The sequence below is a fragment of the Diadema setosum genome, chromosome 19 (genome assembly GCF_964275005.1).
Source record: "Diadema setosum chromosome 19, eeDiaSeto1, whole genome shotgun sequence".
Classification (NCBI taxonomy): Eukaryota; Metazoa; Echinodermata; class Echinoidea; order Diadematoida; family Diadematidae; genus Diadema; species Diadema setosum.
In genome coordinates, this window is record NC_092703.1 from 29,464,685 (window position 1) to 29,482,898 (window position 18,214).

Below are 18,214 nucleotides of genomic sequence, written 5' to 3' on the forward strand. Positions count from 1 at the left end.
TTAGCCATTTATTATAACACACACACACACACACATGGACACACACACTGCACGCACACACACACAAGCACACACACACATACGCACACACACTCACACACACAAAGAAAATACTACAAAATATGTCCTGTGAAATATTGAAGGATCTAATCAGGGAAGAACAATCATATTCAGTCATGTTCACGTTCTGCCGCAAAACATATCGTTGTTTCAGATAAAGCAGTTTGAATCGAACTTGCATGTGTGTGTACTGTAGGAATAGACCCTCTTTTAGAGGCTGTTTGTCATGGCAGGTAGTATGTAAGACGAGCCTCGAAATTTAGTACCAAACACACAAAGCCCATAAAACCAAAGCCTTGAACTTAAACTAGTTTTCCAAAGGCAAAGCACCTTGACCGCACACATACGCTAACGCTTTATTCAATCACACACAATACCCTTTCCCCCAATACGATCGTGCACTGTGATTGCATGCACTTGAATGGTCAACCATCTTCTTAGCATTGACCTAATCCCCCCGTGTCAAAGGTCATTCCTTTCTGTCCCTCTCCCGACACACCACCGTCCTTTCTTATATCTTCCTTTTTTAAGGACCCAGCTCTCTTGTGTTCCAAAGAAATCTTTGTGCTCGAAAATAGGCCATCTCCTGGACTTCTATAGAAGCTCCAGCATATTTGTCATAGTTGTGGTTTCTAATGAAAAGGAGGGGCCAAGAACGAACAGGTTGTCAACGGGCGCGTTCGCATCGGGAACGCGTATAGCCCTGGTCCCGCGTTGATAAATAGGAATGCTCGCCTGTGGTTCAACCGTTACGGCATTGGACATGTAGATCTTGTGAACTGGGAGAGCCAACCAATCATTTCATGAAATTGATAATCAAAATATCATAACAATCACGATTATTCATCAGTAATGTGTTAACACTTAATCGAGTCATCATGGCGGTGTAATTTAAGTGTTGTTCTACACTGAAGTGATAGTTCTTACACGCTGTTGGCAAAAAAAAAAAGTAAAGAAGGGTTTAGGAAGGTTTTTTTTTTCTATAAACGCTTAAAAAATGATTAGTGTATATTTTTCCACTTTACAATGTTTCAATATTTCATAAGCATGGTGACTGAATACGAACACTGTGGGAAATAATGTTTGTCGAGAAACTATATTATGAATATTGAGCTAAAACGTTGATAAAGGAACTGGAATGAAGTAGTGTGACGAAATTGATATAAAACAAGAATTGATAACAGCTAGACATATGGAATTTTCATTACCTTCTTAAGTGTAAGAAAACCCCGAGGTATTAAGTGAAATTAATTCTTTAAATCGAATTACAGTAATAAGTGCACAACTAAAACGAGCAAGTTACAACAACCTGAGGCAACCAAACCAGATTGGATTATACTAGAGTTCATTTTAGTTACTGATAACTTTTTCATGTTCTACTTCGATCTTTTAGTATCCCCATAATAGATGGATGTGATTACAGTTTGTTTGATTTCGTGGCGCCATGTAGGAGGAATCTTTGTGATTTGATGGTTTAAAGCTAATGCTTTTTATACCGCTTGGACATGCGCTGCATATTTCCATAGACAATATAAATACATTGATTTAAACACAATAGTCATAACCCCAAATGATTCATATCCGCAGTACGTTAAAACTGACATTTTTTATACAGTATAACTGAAATGTTAAGCAAATTACAACTTGACACATGAAGCAGATAATTTCTTTAGGCGGAAAATGTGAAACATTGAAGAGCGTTTGAATGCAGGGAACAAGAGTTTCTTTTTTAATTTGTTTGTTTACTTTCCTTTAACCTATCGAGTTCATATTAGTTAATTTTTCATAGGGTACAATCTAGAGTGAAATCTGTTTTCATCCGAGCTCCTTGTTGTTAATTATCACGCATCTTTCTTCATTCGGCTGAACGATTTTTTAGATTCTTCTTAAAAGGTAATTTCCTCCCCAAATCGAAATGTTGATTATCAGTAAATTGAGAAGTAACAGTATACACTACAAGAACACATTAGTTGAGTTTAGGGGAAATCTGAAAATCTGTTTAAAAGTTGTAAACTTGGGTTAAATGAATGTGTTGCCATCGCTGGATAAAAAATATAAAAAGAACTAAAAAACTACGACCGTTCGAAATGTTGCAATTTAAGGTTATAAGAATGTGAAAAAAAGAAAAGAATTCCACATATTCTATTTTTTCTTGAATAATGAAAGAACGCTCCACGGGCTCCTCCAGAAGGCAGGGGAAATGATATAGCCCTTAAAACATGTCAGTAACAAGTCGAGGGAATGTGTATAGTTTTCATGCAAAATACAGAAAATGTATTCTCTTCATATAAAAACGGCCTTTAGGTTCTCTACCTTGATAGATGTTGCCATGGCAATGAAAGCTATCAAAATTAACGAGCTACATATAGTGTGTCCATCATGGGGCGTTGATTTATTTTTATGACTCTGCAATCCTGTAATAGTCATCTAGAATTACAAATCGCATTATTTTGTGCCATGAAAGTGCAAAATGCGTAGCTGGAGTATACTGGTATGAGTGTTGCGTTGCGCACGGGTAATCTCGTTTACTTTCCATTCCATTCGTTCCATTTCGTTTAGTTCATTTCCAACAATGCAAAACATTTTCATACACAAAATAACACAATATCAATACAATGTAGTAACAAAGAAAAATACGTGAAGTTTACAATACTACGCATCACCAAGGCAAATGAAGATTGAATTAAAATCAAAGTTGCAGGAAATGGAGGAGACAGGCGGAAAAGCTAGGCCTGTATTTTGCAGTCCCCTCGTGGACAGAAAGACTAAATAAAATCAAGAAAGTAAGTTGCTATAGACATAATATACAAGGTGCACAACACATATAGACCTTTTATACAAACAAACAAACAAACAGACGGACAAACAAACACAAGTAACCTCTCTTGTTAAAGAGAAAGATAGAGAGAGAAAAAAAAAGAACACAGTGAAGGAAAAAAGAGAAATTATTTTGAAAGAAGAAACAGAAAGAGACATAAAGACAGGAAAAGACAGGAGAAAGGCGAGAAGGGAGAAGAGATGAAGGGTCTTTACCAGCACACGCAATTAAGGCACAAGATGTGATGGATCACGGAGGTAAATGTATGAAAGAAATAGGTAAAAGAGAAAAAATGGGTATGACGAATAACAAATAAAGCTCAAAATTAAGGCTAACTAAAATGTAACCCATTCCACTGTATAGGAATTTATGAACAACTTCTTCAGTTTGAATGTGAATGTGTTTAAACTTAGAACTTGTTTCATATTATTATCGAGAAATTTCCAACTTCGTTAAATACTTTGTTAAAAGGATGGTATAGTTTTGGTTGAGATGGGGCTTTAGGTTTCGAAATGTTTTGTGAGATACTAGTAATAAGAAACCTCATACTATAAAAGAGAAATTTGCCTACAAAATTGATTTTGAAATGGCTGAGATATTCAAAAACAACAAAGGCATGATAAAAGGTAAGACCCACCTTTTATTAGGACCACTTTGTTTTTGGATATCATAGGAATTTCAAAAGCGACTATCATCAAACCATGCAACTTTGAATTCCTCTTAGAAATGTATGCTCTTCAGTATTTCACAAGTGGTTTCTAGGCCTAATATCTCGCAAAAAGTTTAAATCTGAACCTCCCATCTCAACCAAAACTATACCATCCCTTTTAAGGTGACGGGGAAACAGACGAAGACGGAGAAGCAGAAGAAGGAAAGGTAGAAGAGGAGAAGGAGGAGGAGGAAACAAAGATGTTTATGAAAAGAAAAGAAAAAGGGCAAAAGCAACAGAAAATTAATTTGAAAAAGTTAACACAATTAGGAAAAGGGAGAAGAGGAGAAGAGGATCCACATGAATTAACTTTTCAAAGAACCTTCTCTTTTAATTTGTTTGACTGGCTACTAACTGGATTTCTCACAACTCAGTACCAGATATCCTGCGCTCGTTGGCTCGGGATCGCCTTGATCAGACCCTATCGAAATTGAGAGATAAAAAAATTAGCACAATAAACAATCGAATGCATAAATACTTCGTGAATAGTATAACCCACAAGGTACTTTGTCTGTGAATTTCAGTACATCTATCACTTTTGATTAGGTATTATTTTCTTCATCAGTAAACTGTCAAATACTGAATAAACTAAATTGCTAAGAAAGATTGGTTTCTGTGGAATGACAACAGTCCATGCTACACCAATAAAAACAATAGAATCCTACCCAACATTAGAGAGATGATAGTACACATAATTAGTGCCTCCGAACAAACGATTTACTATCCTGGACAAAACGTTAGCATATCCTTAAAATTGGGACCAACAAAATATGTTTAAAGGGTGTGTACAGTTCTGGTCGAGGTGAGGATTTAACTTTTAACGTTTTGCGAGATATTCAGAAACCACTCTACGAAATGTAAAAGAGCATGCTATCAAAAGTTTATTTTATGAAAATCGGTGTTGAAATGGCTGAGATATCCAAAAACAAGGTGAAACAAAGAGATCCTAATAAAAGGCGTGGCCTGTCGCCTTTTATTATCATTATTTTTTTGATATCTCAGCCATTTGAAAACCAATTTTCATCAAATAAACGCTAAATCCTTCTTAAAATTACATGCTCTTTCATATTTTATAAGAGGTTTCTCATTATCTCACTTGGGAATGTTCAAAACATGAATCCCCACCTTAACCAGTACTGTACAGTCCCTTTAATGTGAAATGGATCAGTGTATAGGGAGAACCCCGAAGTTAGATATCTTCATTCTCAAACTACCCGTGTAGTTTGATGGTTCACTCATCAGAGTGAATGATGTGGAGCTTGATGTGGAGTGAGAACCAATTTTGGCAAACTTGGCGTAAGGCCTGGCAAAGTCAATTCATTCATAATGAATGTTTGCCCATGTCCCTATGCCATAACGCCACGTGATTGGTTCCCCCCGAATGCGTAAGCGTAGTCTTTACGAACTTGAAGTACGAGTACACGCGCGCATAACCACTCGCAATTTTTTTCCACTCCGCAATTTCCGTATTTATCGCATTTAGATCACTGGTTCCTTGCCCCAGTGAGTACGGAATTTATGACCCTGTTGAAACATCATTCGAAGTTTCTTGCCAGGAGAGGTTTATTGACCTCAATGTGACTCCAACGGGTCTGAAAGGACCCAGATTAAAAATAGTGTGCTAGTGTCATGCACTCACTCCATACGAAATGTAAGGTCACGTGGTGCGCGAGTGGAAGTGAAGGACCGAGCGTTCACCCGAGTGTTGCGTGCGTAACCTTCCTCACACACTATGCTATATTCGGGGCAAAACATTAAGCCCATGTGTTATGTGCGTTTTGTGTGCGGAGGGCTGTCAGCTGTAGTAACTCGAAAAGAGATACATACTCCGCAATAGCGAACACGGGAGACCGCTTGGGCACATGAAACTGTGATTTTTTAGAGCGTTGGGTTCATTCAACGAATGTAACGTGGCAGATATCCGTAGCGGGACCGATTTAGAAGGCAATTAAACCGCGAAAACAACCTCGGAATTGTTACACAGTGTGACGAAGCCTCACTTCTGGGAGAAGTTACAGCAGGAGTGAGTCGAGAGACAGTCGCGGCCAAGTGCGTGGCGACCGCGCCGTGCTTGGCCCGGAGCACGGAGCTAGCACAACGGCCGGGACTGCCTGGTGATCGGGTATGGCGGAGGCCCCGTCCTCAGGTTGGCAATCTCTCTGTCTTGTTCAAATCGTAGTGTAAAAAGTTGTAATGATCGACCCATGTAAGATCGTTCCAAGTGATGTGTTGAAATAGAGAAAACGACGCTTTGTACCAAAAAAAAAAAGTTGTTCATGTGATGAATAATCACTATCAATGTGTTAAAAAGGTTAGAAAGCAGAATGTGGTAGCCGTCGTGGCTACGATGTGTCTCCCACGCCAGTCACTGTATTGAATTGATTTGAGTTGTCTACATTGCCGCAATCGAGTACTGTAACCTTGGTACGATCGGGAATGATCACACGAAAACGACTGGACGTGCACCGTGAGGCTTTGGCATCCATCAAAATGCTCTGTATAAATCCCGTCGTAGATAACCATAGTGTACCTGTTTCGTAAAGCTGTACCAATCATCAAGTTAAAAGTGTAAGAGTACATGAGGAATTATCCCAACGAAGAATCGAATGTAACGACGTTTCTTCAGCAGCCAGCGACCTTCAGCCTAACGCAGCCGGGAATGAGAGTGGTACACTCGTTATTGGCCGCTCGCTGCCCCTACGAGTTGGCTGCGGAAGGCAGGCGCGGCCCCATACCCCATCGCGTTGTGACGTGATGGCGAGGATTAGCTTGCCATGCTTTCCTCGTTTGGAATGGACGCGACCATAGAATATGTTTTGGTATGTGGACATATTTTTCCTATGGGCACCTTCAGGATTTAAATGTTAGCATAATCATCGAAGAGGTTTACCGAGGCTGTTGACCTCTGTTTGGTGTCAAGAATCTGTTCGAATGTAGCAGCTTATGGCGGAAGGTCAGCCTGCTTGAGTGGTGCACAAGTGCGTTGGAGTATACCATAAAGCAGCATGGAGTTATATTGTAGTGGGGGCCAGTTTGAGTTGATGTAACCCTGTTGCGTCGGTTTGGGCGCCTGCCAAAATTACCCCCACGTACGGAGAAACAGCAGATCACGTACAAACGGCCCGCTAGCGTCTTCAAGTTGTTGCCACAAAATTTTCATTCCATTTTCGACTTACCCAGAGTAATGGTTCTCCACAGAAATATGAAGAGGATATTGATGTGTGTAATTTGCTCCTTCTAACACCCTCGAAGTTTATTCTTATGATGACAAAAAACAAAAACAAATCTATGCTCAGGGTGTTCAAATGACAACGAATCAATTTCACCTATCAACGTCCAGAGTACTTGCGTCTGTAAATGCAATTTGTCCGAGTGCGTTGTCCTTACTTTGGATTACAAGGATAATGTGTGGGTTTGTAAAATGTCATAGGTTCACTAGTACGGTATCTTGACAAAATAGAAATCACCAATGTACAATGACTCCATGTACCCACTTCCAATGACCCCCGACAGAAAAATAAGAGTAACGTTAACATTCTGAAGTGTGCCACCGTTTTTGTTTTTTAACATGCCCATTTCAACTCATTGTAATATTGTCAAACACCTGTTTTGACTCTGTGTATACGACCTTATGAATGACTTTGATTCAGATTCTGAACATTTTTGAATCCTACTCAATTCATCTGTTTATATATCGTAGGCACGTAATTCTTCTTTAGGTTGTATAGAGAAAGAATGCAATGCAGTTCACGGACTGTTTTGATATCAGGTATACTCCCGACTCACGACATATTTCAAAAAGAAAAAGGTCAAATGTGAGGCTTTATGTTCAAAGCAGTATTCTCTGAAGAATTACATGTAGGCTTTTTAAGTGTAGGGAATTTGTGAGTGCATATTTTTTGATATTGACTGATGCAAAACGGTATTATACATTGTATTTTGTCACATTCATTTTATACTGTGTAGAGAATGCATTACACTACTTTACTCTGTGATATTTACCATAGCCTGGAATGGACTGCATTCGTGATTAACAACCTTCTCTGAAATACTGAAATAAATCTTGGTTGTGTTTGTCAAAATGTGCGCAATAGAATTTTATGTTATCCGTCGGAAAAAGACACACAGATTGTGCTGCATTTTTGGATGAAGTTTGGTCAAAAGCGTATTAAATTAACCAGGAGTATAGGGCCTACATAGTGCGAATTTCCGAAGGAAAGACTGGGTTTTCAAGGCTTTTTTGATGAATTATATATTGTCGCTGTATAGTTGTGATATTTAACGACTTTTTGACAAATTGAACGAGAAGGGAAACAATTTTTGACAAATTTCATTCCATGTGACTAATACACACAGTATACACTGTACATTAAAATTGCAAGTGCAGTTAGGGTACGTCCTTTGCTTTTCTGAGGTGACAGTTTTATATTCAGAGTATCGTAATTTAACTGTTGTTTATTCAGAAATTTCCTTTGGCTCAACTTCTTGTCGAAGTGTTTAGAAATCGCAAGATAACTCCTCTATAAGAGATTTATCCTATCATCATTTATTGCGAGGTGAAATAATATTACCGTCTGGGATGCGAGTCTAATCGCTGCGTAATGTTTCGTTCGCGAAGGAAGTTTTTGTTTACTGCGTGAATGGCGGCTTAATTTACGGGGTCAAGCAGCACCAAACAATAGCCTTCATGCCCTCCACCGGGTCACGTGACCCACGTCCGTGCAACTTGACCTGCCGATGTGAGGACGGAAGGCTTAGAGTGGTCAAGAGAGAGTGGTCAAGGCAATTCATGAATGGACATTCTAACCATTTTCCTCTTCTTGTTGGCGTTTGCGTTTTAGCGTCGTGCAGCTTATGCGCTATCATGGCTATAGCCCCCACGTACAATGTACCTCCTTGCAATATGCAGGAACCAAGTATTGTGTCCTCATTGCATTGTACAGTAGTGTGTTTATATTGTGTGTGGGATGTATGGATAGATAAGTATATAGGTAGAGACCAACATTTGGGTATATATGCCTGGTTATCATGGTTAATGAATTAAAAGAGGGCTAAAAAGAAGCTATTATGGGTGAGGCAGAAGAAGAAATTGTTATAATATTACCTGTGGATAATGGGGTGGCATGTTTTAATTGATCTTGACCTCTTTATCGGGGTTTATTTGATTTTATCTATCTGTCGTTGCTTTAGATTTAAGATAAGTGCAGTTCATATTTTTTCCATCGTAGAATAGACCAAACCCACAAATAAGATTCCGTTGTCCTTTGTTGCTTCAGTGATTATATCCCGTGCATAAAATTCCCAAGTTGTTTTTGTGCATATTCCATCCACACGTTTCAGCAATGGGCCTTCATGGTTTCCCCGCAAGTTATGACCCATCAACTTACAATTAATTTTATACCCATATCCATTCACTTTTTTATGATATCGGGTACTATTATGTAATTATAGTTTTATGGATTTATGAACTACTTGGTCTTTACTCCATATGAATAAGGGATTCCTTCAACGTTGCTTTCCGGCTGCAAGCTTACATTCACACTCGGTTTCTGACTTGTATCTTTGACATGAATGATTTACCATACAACCGTTCTGCTCTGAATGCCCATCAGTGGTAAATTTTCGGAAAGAAAATGGCGAATATCATTATAGTACATTGTATCTAGTCAATATCTTCTCTGTTCAGCGTACAATGCGTACGTCTCTTTTATACAAATCGCCGGAAAACTTAGTTGCGTTATTCGTCGAAATTGTACATGATCGTTCTCCATTTCTCAAGGTGCGTTTTGATAGCATGATCAGGGAGATGGAAGATCACCTTTGTATGCGTAATTAGTTTTCTTCGTGTGTTTTGAATTTCTCATTAACATAATGGAGGAATTACAACAAACGAATGCTATTCTACAGTGAAAGAAAATTTTCGTTTTGTCGACCAGAAATATCCTAGTACAGTCTTAATTGTTGGAGTGGATTCTATAATGCAGCAAATACGGAAAAATCGCAAGATTGCTCTTTATAGCAAGATAATTTTTATGGTTTAATTTAGTGGGTTTTTTTCTGTTGTTTCCTTAATTTCCTGTAAGTGACAACGCAGACATAATCATTGAATAAAGCAGGGAAAACTGACGCGGAATACACTTGCTTATTAGAGTTTGCTTTGTGGTAATTCTTAATCTGACCCATAGCTGAGAGGCGTGAAAAAACGTAAATCAAAAACAGACCTACATTGTACATTATTCTCGAGTTCTGATGAAAACAAACAAACAAGCAATGTAAAAAACCCAAACTTAACTGTTTTGTTTGGATTCTGTGAAAAAATAGTTTTAAACAAAGAATGGTTTTGATTTTGTGCATGGTGTATAAGTGGGCCGATGAATGATGCAGTTGTACCTACACTACATTTGTATATTACCCAATTTGAAGTGTTGCGATTTCAGTGTATTTATGTATACCTATAATATAAGTTTTCTGCCAACACGTTTTCCCACATAACACACACAGTAAGCTCTTGGTGCATATAGGCCTATATGAATGGGGTGGGGTATATGTGTTTTTTACTGGTAGGCATTGAAATACAAGATATCCTTTGAAGAAGAGAAGGACTTACAACAGTCAAGGGACATGCATAACATAACTATTTCACCGTCATTATAGGAAGGAAAGGATTATAATTTCTGATATTTATGTGTGAAAGCCACTGCGAAGGAAAACAGTGTGTCGGGGGATTTACAGAGCGCGGGACGCGAATGTATGCATTGTTTTACCATTAAACATAATTAACTTATAATGGCACGATGCATAGAGGTCGCGTAGAAATTGAAATGACATCTGCATTTTCGCGTCTAATGGTATATAGTATAGGTGCTCACATTTGCATAGTATCTTGGGAATTTATAGCAAGAAAACAGAAATGGGTCCTTACAACTTTGCCGGCTCATGTGGAAAACAAATCGGTAACATCAATTTAATTTCATGCTCGTTGCGCTGCGGGATTGAAGCGTCTTTTCGCGGAAATAAAACCAGTGTTTTTCTATCTAATAAAATCTCAATGCTCGATTATGGGGAATGATATCCACGTACATGGGACGATGTGGACTAACTGTAATGGGTGATCAAAACTGGAAAGGCCTATAAATTGTAGTGATACAGTTTTTAGCAGGCGTGGTTTATATACACTGTTTAATTGTTAGGGCGTGGGAGAATTTGTCGCGTACACAATGATGTACACAGATGTATTGTGTTGATGTAAAGCAATGTCGATAATTTTGATCTGTGCGTTTTCTATACGTGCATGTATCCATATTTCATTTGTTTGTGTTTTCCTTAAAAAAAAACAACTTTGTGCATGCAGTTTGATGGTGATTTCTAAAAAGACTGTCAAATAAGATTGGAACTCTTCAAGTAATTTTGGAAAGCTTCGCAAAGTTAAACATTGCCTGTGATTGGTCCAACAGACCTTGGATAAAATAGAAATCTAAGAAAGCAAGTTCATATCATTTTTTGACCGCTTCATATTTCTCAATCCCTAAACATTGCCAAGAAGAAGCTTGAACTTTGACACACTTATATTATGACTACAAATGTCAAGCTTTCCAGTTCTTTCTTTCAAAATTGCTCGGGTTTGCAGAGAATGCTAATATCTATAAATCTATTCCAAAGAAGTCCTTTCCGACAAGACCAGTCCCAACTGCCTCGTATTTTGTCGCTGACGTTCATTATTATTTTGGCGACAAGTTTTGATTTCTACCAGTTTTCTGAGAGAGGAGATGCGCCCACCTGTCATGAATCTTTGGTGCCGCATAAAATTCTTCTTGTTGCCCCCCTTTTTTTTTCTGCAAGAGAAATGCAAAAGATGCTATTCTATTTGTTCAAGGTGCAAGGTGCCCCAAGACTTTTGTATCGAAATGTAGTATTCCATATTGCATATAAGTGCTAATTCCATTTGCGTGGTTTTATGCAATATATTTATACGATAACAATGGTATATTATGCTCGGAAATATGGCGATGAAAACGCGTGAGAATTGGGAAATACAGCTCTCTTCTTTAATGAGATATACGACAGATGATTTTGGATGTTAGCTGTGATTCTGTTTTTGATAAACCAAACATAAACTTCAAAACATGTGATACCGTGATGCACTGTTCTGAAAATCTCATCGTTTATTGGCAGCATCATAATATTTCGTAACATAAAACTGTTTTCCAATAAAGATAATACAGATGATACACCAAAACTTATAGGTTTGATCATCTACAGACATACAACTTGTACGAGTACATCGTTTGTTTATTTGGATTTTCGGAATGATAAAGTCGTATGTTTGCATATTTTGCATCAATATTGTAAAGGTAAAATACTCCTTTTTGAAGAAACGTTACATTCTTCGTCACTGAAGTCGAATCATACGAAAAGTTCAACTACTGCTGTGATAAGAATAATTCTTTTTAATGTCCAATCTTATACATTTCGAGGAATGATTATGATAGTATAGAGGTGTCATAGCTATACAGGCTCCATTTTTCTCGTGGTTAGTTCGCAATTTTGTTCTTCATCTATATACAGCCGTCCATGCACTGTAGCTCGGTTGAGCCGATATGATCCATGAGTCATTACCTGTGTATACCCGATTGATATCGATTGAAAATTATAGAATTATCAATGGATAGTGTCGGTGTAAAGTCGACAATGATTGCACTTGTCGCATTTGTCACACCAGAAGCATCGTGCATCCAACGTGTAACCCTGCTGACTGCATTTATGAAGCTTTGACTAAAACCTACCCTTTTTTTGCGTAAGAGTGTTAATTGCAATAATGCGATCACTATGAGAGTAATCTGTAATAGTGCATGAATGGATAATTTGATAGTTAAAGTAATTACAGTAATAATGTTTTGTATAAGTAGATGGCATTATGTCTTGATGCCGTGTGTGTACACTGCCAATGATTGTGGAAAAGTATACGTGTTTTGCTTGAAAGTAATTTGACACAAAGCACACTTATAAGATACTAATTTTGTTAATTATTATGTGCCATAAAATGAATCGACAATGATAAATTTGTTATTTGTTCCCGAGATTGGATAAAAATTTAGTCACTTCTAAGTTTCACGATAAATCGGCACTCACAACACTTATACGCATCTATTCTTGCAAGAGGAAATTGTCGAATATGCCTTACAATTTCATGAGGAATACATGGACAGTGTTTTACTGATGAGTTTTTATTGCCAACAGATGAAATCATTTTATAATAAAACCTGGTGACTTGCAGACCAGAGAGGGTACAACCGTACATCTCAAACGATGACAGTTATAGACACAAAGATCGAAATGGTGAGGCTGGGGGCAAGAATAAGATTGGAGTAATAAGTTCTTAGACTTGCATAAAACCTCTTTGGTTTTAGAATCTATAGGACAAACTGTGTAGTGCAGGAGCACACCATGATGTTCAACTTGACCGTATGATAAAAAAGAGTAAATTCAAAGCACAGAATGGCCCGAAGACAGAGCATGTAATTAGAAAGGTGTTGTTTTTGTGAAGAATTTAAAAGTTTAGCATTATGTTTTCACCCGATAGTAATGTCGGTGGCAAGCATCCGTTATGTAAATTAACTGAGCAGATGATGTCGTTAACTCCTTTCTTTGCCCTTGACTTATTTGCTAGAAAATACCATAAAAATAGCATATTTTTGTTGATGCTTTAAAAAGCAACTATTACCAACCCTTTCTTACAAATATCACCATTATACCATTATACAGTGTTGTATATATTTTGCAACACAACGAAGATTCAATATTAATGTTTTTTATGTTAATCAATTTTCGAAATTGAAATTTCGTGAAAAATAATGCGTGCGTAGGTCAGTTGAAACGTTGCGCTATACCATTAATTTGGAACATTAATGTGCAGATAATGTAGAGCCTACAGAGAATGTCATTTCAAACTGTGCAGTGATAAGTCATCGTTTGGATTTGAGACCGGCATGAGGCCCGCAAATATCTGGGATGGAAACGTAATAAACTTATCGATCGATACCTAAAATAAACTCGTAAATGATATTCTCACGTTTTCAGAGGCATTCAAAGAAAATTTCTCATATTCAGGATTGTGTATACTTGTGCATGTACATTTTCTGCAGGTATACTCATTGCATCCAATGAATTACGTGTAGAACATTGTACAGACTGCATCTCCTTGTTTTGAGTGGAAGCTGTTTTCAGGCTATACTCTCTGTGTGCATTCGACGTACACGCATTGAAATAGAGCGCGCCTTTTCTCTTGACCCTTGACCTGGTCATTCGGTCACTAAGGCGCTGCAGCTTGAAACACATACAGAACACACACTACACATACATACACACAAATACACGTATGCACCACACACCCACGTACAAGAGCGTGGGAATTCTTGAACGGGCAACAACAACGAGGGTCATAATCGTCGGGAGTTTGGGAGTGGAAGGACCAGCCCGGATTGATGCCATCCTCCCTCTGTCCCCATCGTTTACCTCGGGGAGGTGTTTTCTTGCCCCCCTCTCTGGTTATAGGGGAATGTCACTGGTAGAATTCCTAATCTGTATGCAAGATCACACATATTGGCGTCCACTGAGAAGATAAATGTGGTTCTGATGGTAAAACAAGTAACAATTATAACATGCACATTTTCGTTTTCTTTTGAATGTCACAATTTGAAAGATCATTAGGGGTGAGCATTGGATTTGTTAGACTTTTTGTTCATATATCACCAGAAATTGTCCGAAATTAGTTACTTTTGTATCAACTTCGCAGTGGTGATGGGAATGGATGTACAGCTGTAGAATGTCACAATTTTGCAAGTCATACTATTCAAACAAAAATTTTATTCTTACGTGTAAACTTAATTAGGTTTTTAGTGAAGGAGAATCCCAGATTTTTTCCTTTTTCTTCATTTTTTCTCTCTTTACTTTGGGGGAAATGGTCACATCGACAGTAGGCCCTATATCACAATCTGTGAGTAGGGTAGTGAAAGGTTTATCTTAAAAGTAATTTAAAGTGGCATAGAGCTGTATAAAGTTCCCGCCAAACTTGTGGTTGTAGAAGATAGTTTGTGTAATAATCATCACCCCTGAGTGGAAAGCTGTCTCAGGGAATCTTACATATACATACTTACGAATTGCGTCTGGTACGAGTCATAGTTCTCTTACCTTTAGAAAGACGTGTGCATTCAAAATGTCACAAGCAGTATAAGATGAGGTTTGTCGTGATGGAAGCTGATTATGAATTTCTTGGAAATGAGTATATAGATATGACATATAAAAACAACAACGAAACATTGAGCAGATAGGAAAGTAGTGCTTTCAGAAGAGGAAATTTTGTATAATATCATACCTCTATATTTCGTATTTACTTTAAACTTGTAAAGGAGGATATACAAAGCGTACCTTGATGTACAAGTAACGCTCTCCAGCAAAAGTGATCGCTCATCAACACACCTGCGTCGTCTTGAAGAACTTGCCCTGAAGCGCAGACCTATTCGGTTTTAAAACTTTGTAACTTATGTTGGCCATTATTAACTGGGGGCTTCCAGTTTCCAAAATAGGAAGAAAAGATGATTCAATGGGTTATGCAATGAGTCTGATGTATTGCTATGTCAGTGCATAAATAACTATTGTTAGACATACTGAAGCCCCCTCCCCGCAAAAGCAGAAATACTAGTAGATAACAGCGCCCAAACCGAACTGCAGGTCTACAAAAAGGCCCACAGCACTATATCTCAGTTCTCATTTTTCTTCAGTTGTTAAGAATCATTTGTTGGTATTTTGAAGCACATTAAGAGATTATTGTGCACAGATTTTTTTTTTTTTTTTCAAATTCCTAAGGCAGACATTATCACGCGCTCATAATTCTGGAAATCAATCTTCATAGCGTTATTATGAATGAGTGAATAAACGAACGCACTAATGAGAAAATTAATGAAGGAAGAGCATTTATGAATTCTTTTGACGGTTAGTTGGTAAATGCTTAGTGGTTATGCTTAATGATATATGAATAATGGAAGGGGAATTAAAACAACAACCTGTGGTCGCACGGAGACTTTGAGTAGAGCTAAAAATGAGTATTTTTTTTTAAATATATATAAAGATGTTTATTACATTGATTTCGAACTACGAGGGATCTTACTTCTGAATAAACTCCTCAGAAGTAATTTGTTAAGTTGGGATGATCTAATGGCGAATAATTTATCAGAAGTAAGGTCGTTGTAATGAGAATTCGTGAATTCGTGTATTCAAACTACATGTATATTATACGACTGGAAAAACATTTTGTCATTGCCTATACAGAGAGGCAATAACCGAGGCTTCTACAAACAGACATTATTTTTTCTTTCATTACTTTAGAAAGAGATGTTGATTAGAAAGAGGATTTCCGGAATAAAAGCAAACAAAACACACACATATATATATATATATATATATATATATATATATATATATATATATATATATATATATAAATATACATGTATATTGAATATACAGTATGGGAGAAACGTATACTGTATCTCAGGGACAACGAATAGGTCAGAATTTCGGTCCGGACTCTACTGATAAAGTTACTCATCTTAAATCCCCGAGGTTATCAATTTTATCGCGGCAGAAATAAAATCAAAACGATTTGTTTTCTTACTACTGCTATTTAACTTTGTTCATCAACCAGGCAATGTGTGTGTGTGTGTGTGTGTGTGTGTGAGGGGGACGAATATTTTTCTGATCAATGACAACTCGTATAGTTTGTGCAAAGTTCTGTATAACAAGTAAAATAATCCTAAGAGGTAACTCCTTGGTATAAATTCATTTCATTACAATCTTTGCGTTTGGTAGGCCTATTTTTTTTTAAGTGAATTAAAGTGGACTGGCCCATCCTACCATTCGATTTGAGTACTTCATTTCAAAATTCAAACTCTGCTAAATATTATTTTGTATGTATTGTAAAATGTGTTGACTTGAGTTGTTAACCATATCGTATAATTCCATATTGGAGGAGCGTTATTTACTCAATGATAACCAGGAAATGCCATGCCTAGTATAATGGAAAGATTATGACCAGTGGTGATATTCTCTTTGGCTGTTCAAGATAATAATTAACAAAGGGTCAAGGACGGACATTGTACTTGAGGATTTCCTTTGTGTACGATTCCCAAGTGGCAAGCACGATTTGTATGTGTGTGTGTGTGTGTGTGTGTGTGTGTGTGTGTGTATGTGTATATAAGCTGGCTGTCATAGCAGATTCTCGTTTTCGGGATTTTCTTTCATTCTTCCAGCAACGCTTGTAGTCCTTATGTGTAAAAACAAATATTATTGTATTTTGGTGTATACTGTTCGTATGTTTTGACCCATTGCAGGAAATGCAATGATCTGTGGTTTTATTGTGATAGTTGTGATAATAAAATGATCTGTCATTTTGTGCGTCGGATTTTGCCTGTTGTAGATGTTCGATGTTAAATTTCAAGCTATAGTGTATACAATCATGTGCACATGATCGAACCTGTTTCAAATAGGGTTCCTACTTTGTACACAATAAAACAACATTTGTCAAAGGCATTTCTTGATTGCTTTACATTTTGTGCACAGACTGAGGTATGTTAGATATACATTAGAGTTGTAAAAGTGCCAATGTGATTTACAAAAAAAAAATAATAATGAATACGCAATGTATACTGCAGAAATGCGTGATAGTTTCGCGTGATAGTTCCACAACAAATTAATAACGAAGGATTCCCCATCCAATAATCATGTAATCAGAACAGGTGGCTCGGGAGTATATGGGTGCATGGACAATTCGACTGAGCCGAATTCGAATTACATTTCGATTTTCAAATACAAAAGGAATACTCACGTGCAGGTGTATATAGGATTGATATATACGTAGATTGATTTTTTTCTTAACAAAGTCTATAGATTTGAATTTTTTAAACAGAAATATAATATACTTATAGGATTGATGTACATAATATAGTTATTTTTTTGAACGAATTGATATACTTATTGTCCAGAAATATCAAAATGCTCATACAACTTTTTTTTTTCATGTACTTATGGTATATCCAAACGAACAAAAATGATTATGAAACATCCTGCAAATGTGAATTTCTCCTCCTTGGATAAAGTCAATGCGCTTGTATTTCTATATGCTCACACTTTGTAATATATACCTTTTTGTCAGCGAAGAAGACGGGAATAAAGGCGAAGAAGTTCAAGAGTAATATCTCTTCAAATCAACAATCATGAAATTGGTACAGAGCTTGAAATTTCTCAGCTGTTCACTTTTATGCTTGTTGATTTTAGCTAAATTAAAACATATACAATGTAGTGACTTTGTCCATGGACTTTGATTAGAATGACCGTGTACTCTGATCAGTAATGTAATTCGAGTTTCCACTTGATTGGACACAACTATTATTCATAATATTATGTTCTTCTTTTTTTTACCGCGCGAACGATTAAACCAGCCAATTATAAGCAAGAACAGATGTATTTCTTGTAGTATTATGATATACTCTTACTAGTATGCTATTTTAGACGATTGGGAATAATGAAACACCGTCTTCAATTTCGCCAAGGTACATTGGACCATATGGAGCTAT

At 37.1% G+C, this 18,214-nt stretch overlaps 1 protein-coding gene across 1 annotated transcript in view; it reads left to right on the forward strand.

Annotated features, from left to right (window-relative positions):
- Positions 1 to 5,599: 5,599 nt before the first annotated feature.
- The window catches only part of LOC140242407 (protein lin-28 homolog), a 47,250-nt gene continuing 34,635 nt past the window's right edge, over positions 5,600 to 18,214 (forward strand). The window contains exon 1 of the mRNA XM_072322142.1: positions 5,600 to 5,733. Within this exon, the coding sequence (XP_072178243.1) occupies positions 5,712 to 5,733 (22 nt within the window). The 5' untranslated portion in view covers positions 5,600 to 5,711. The remainder of the gene's footprint in view (positions 5,734 to 18,214) is intronic.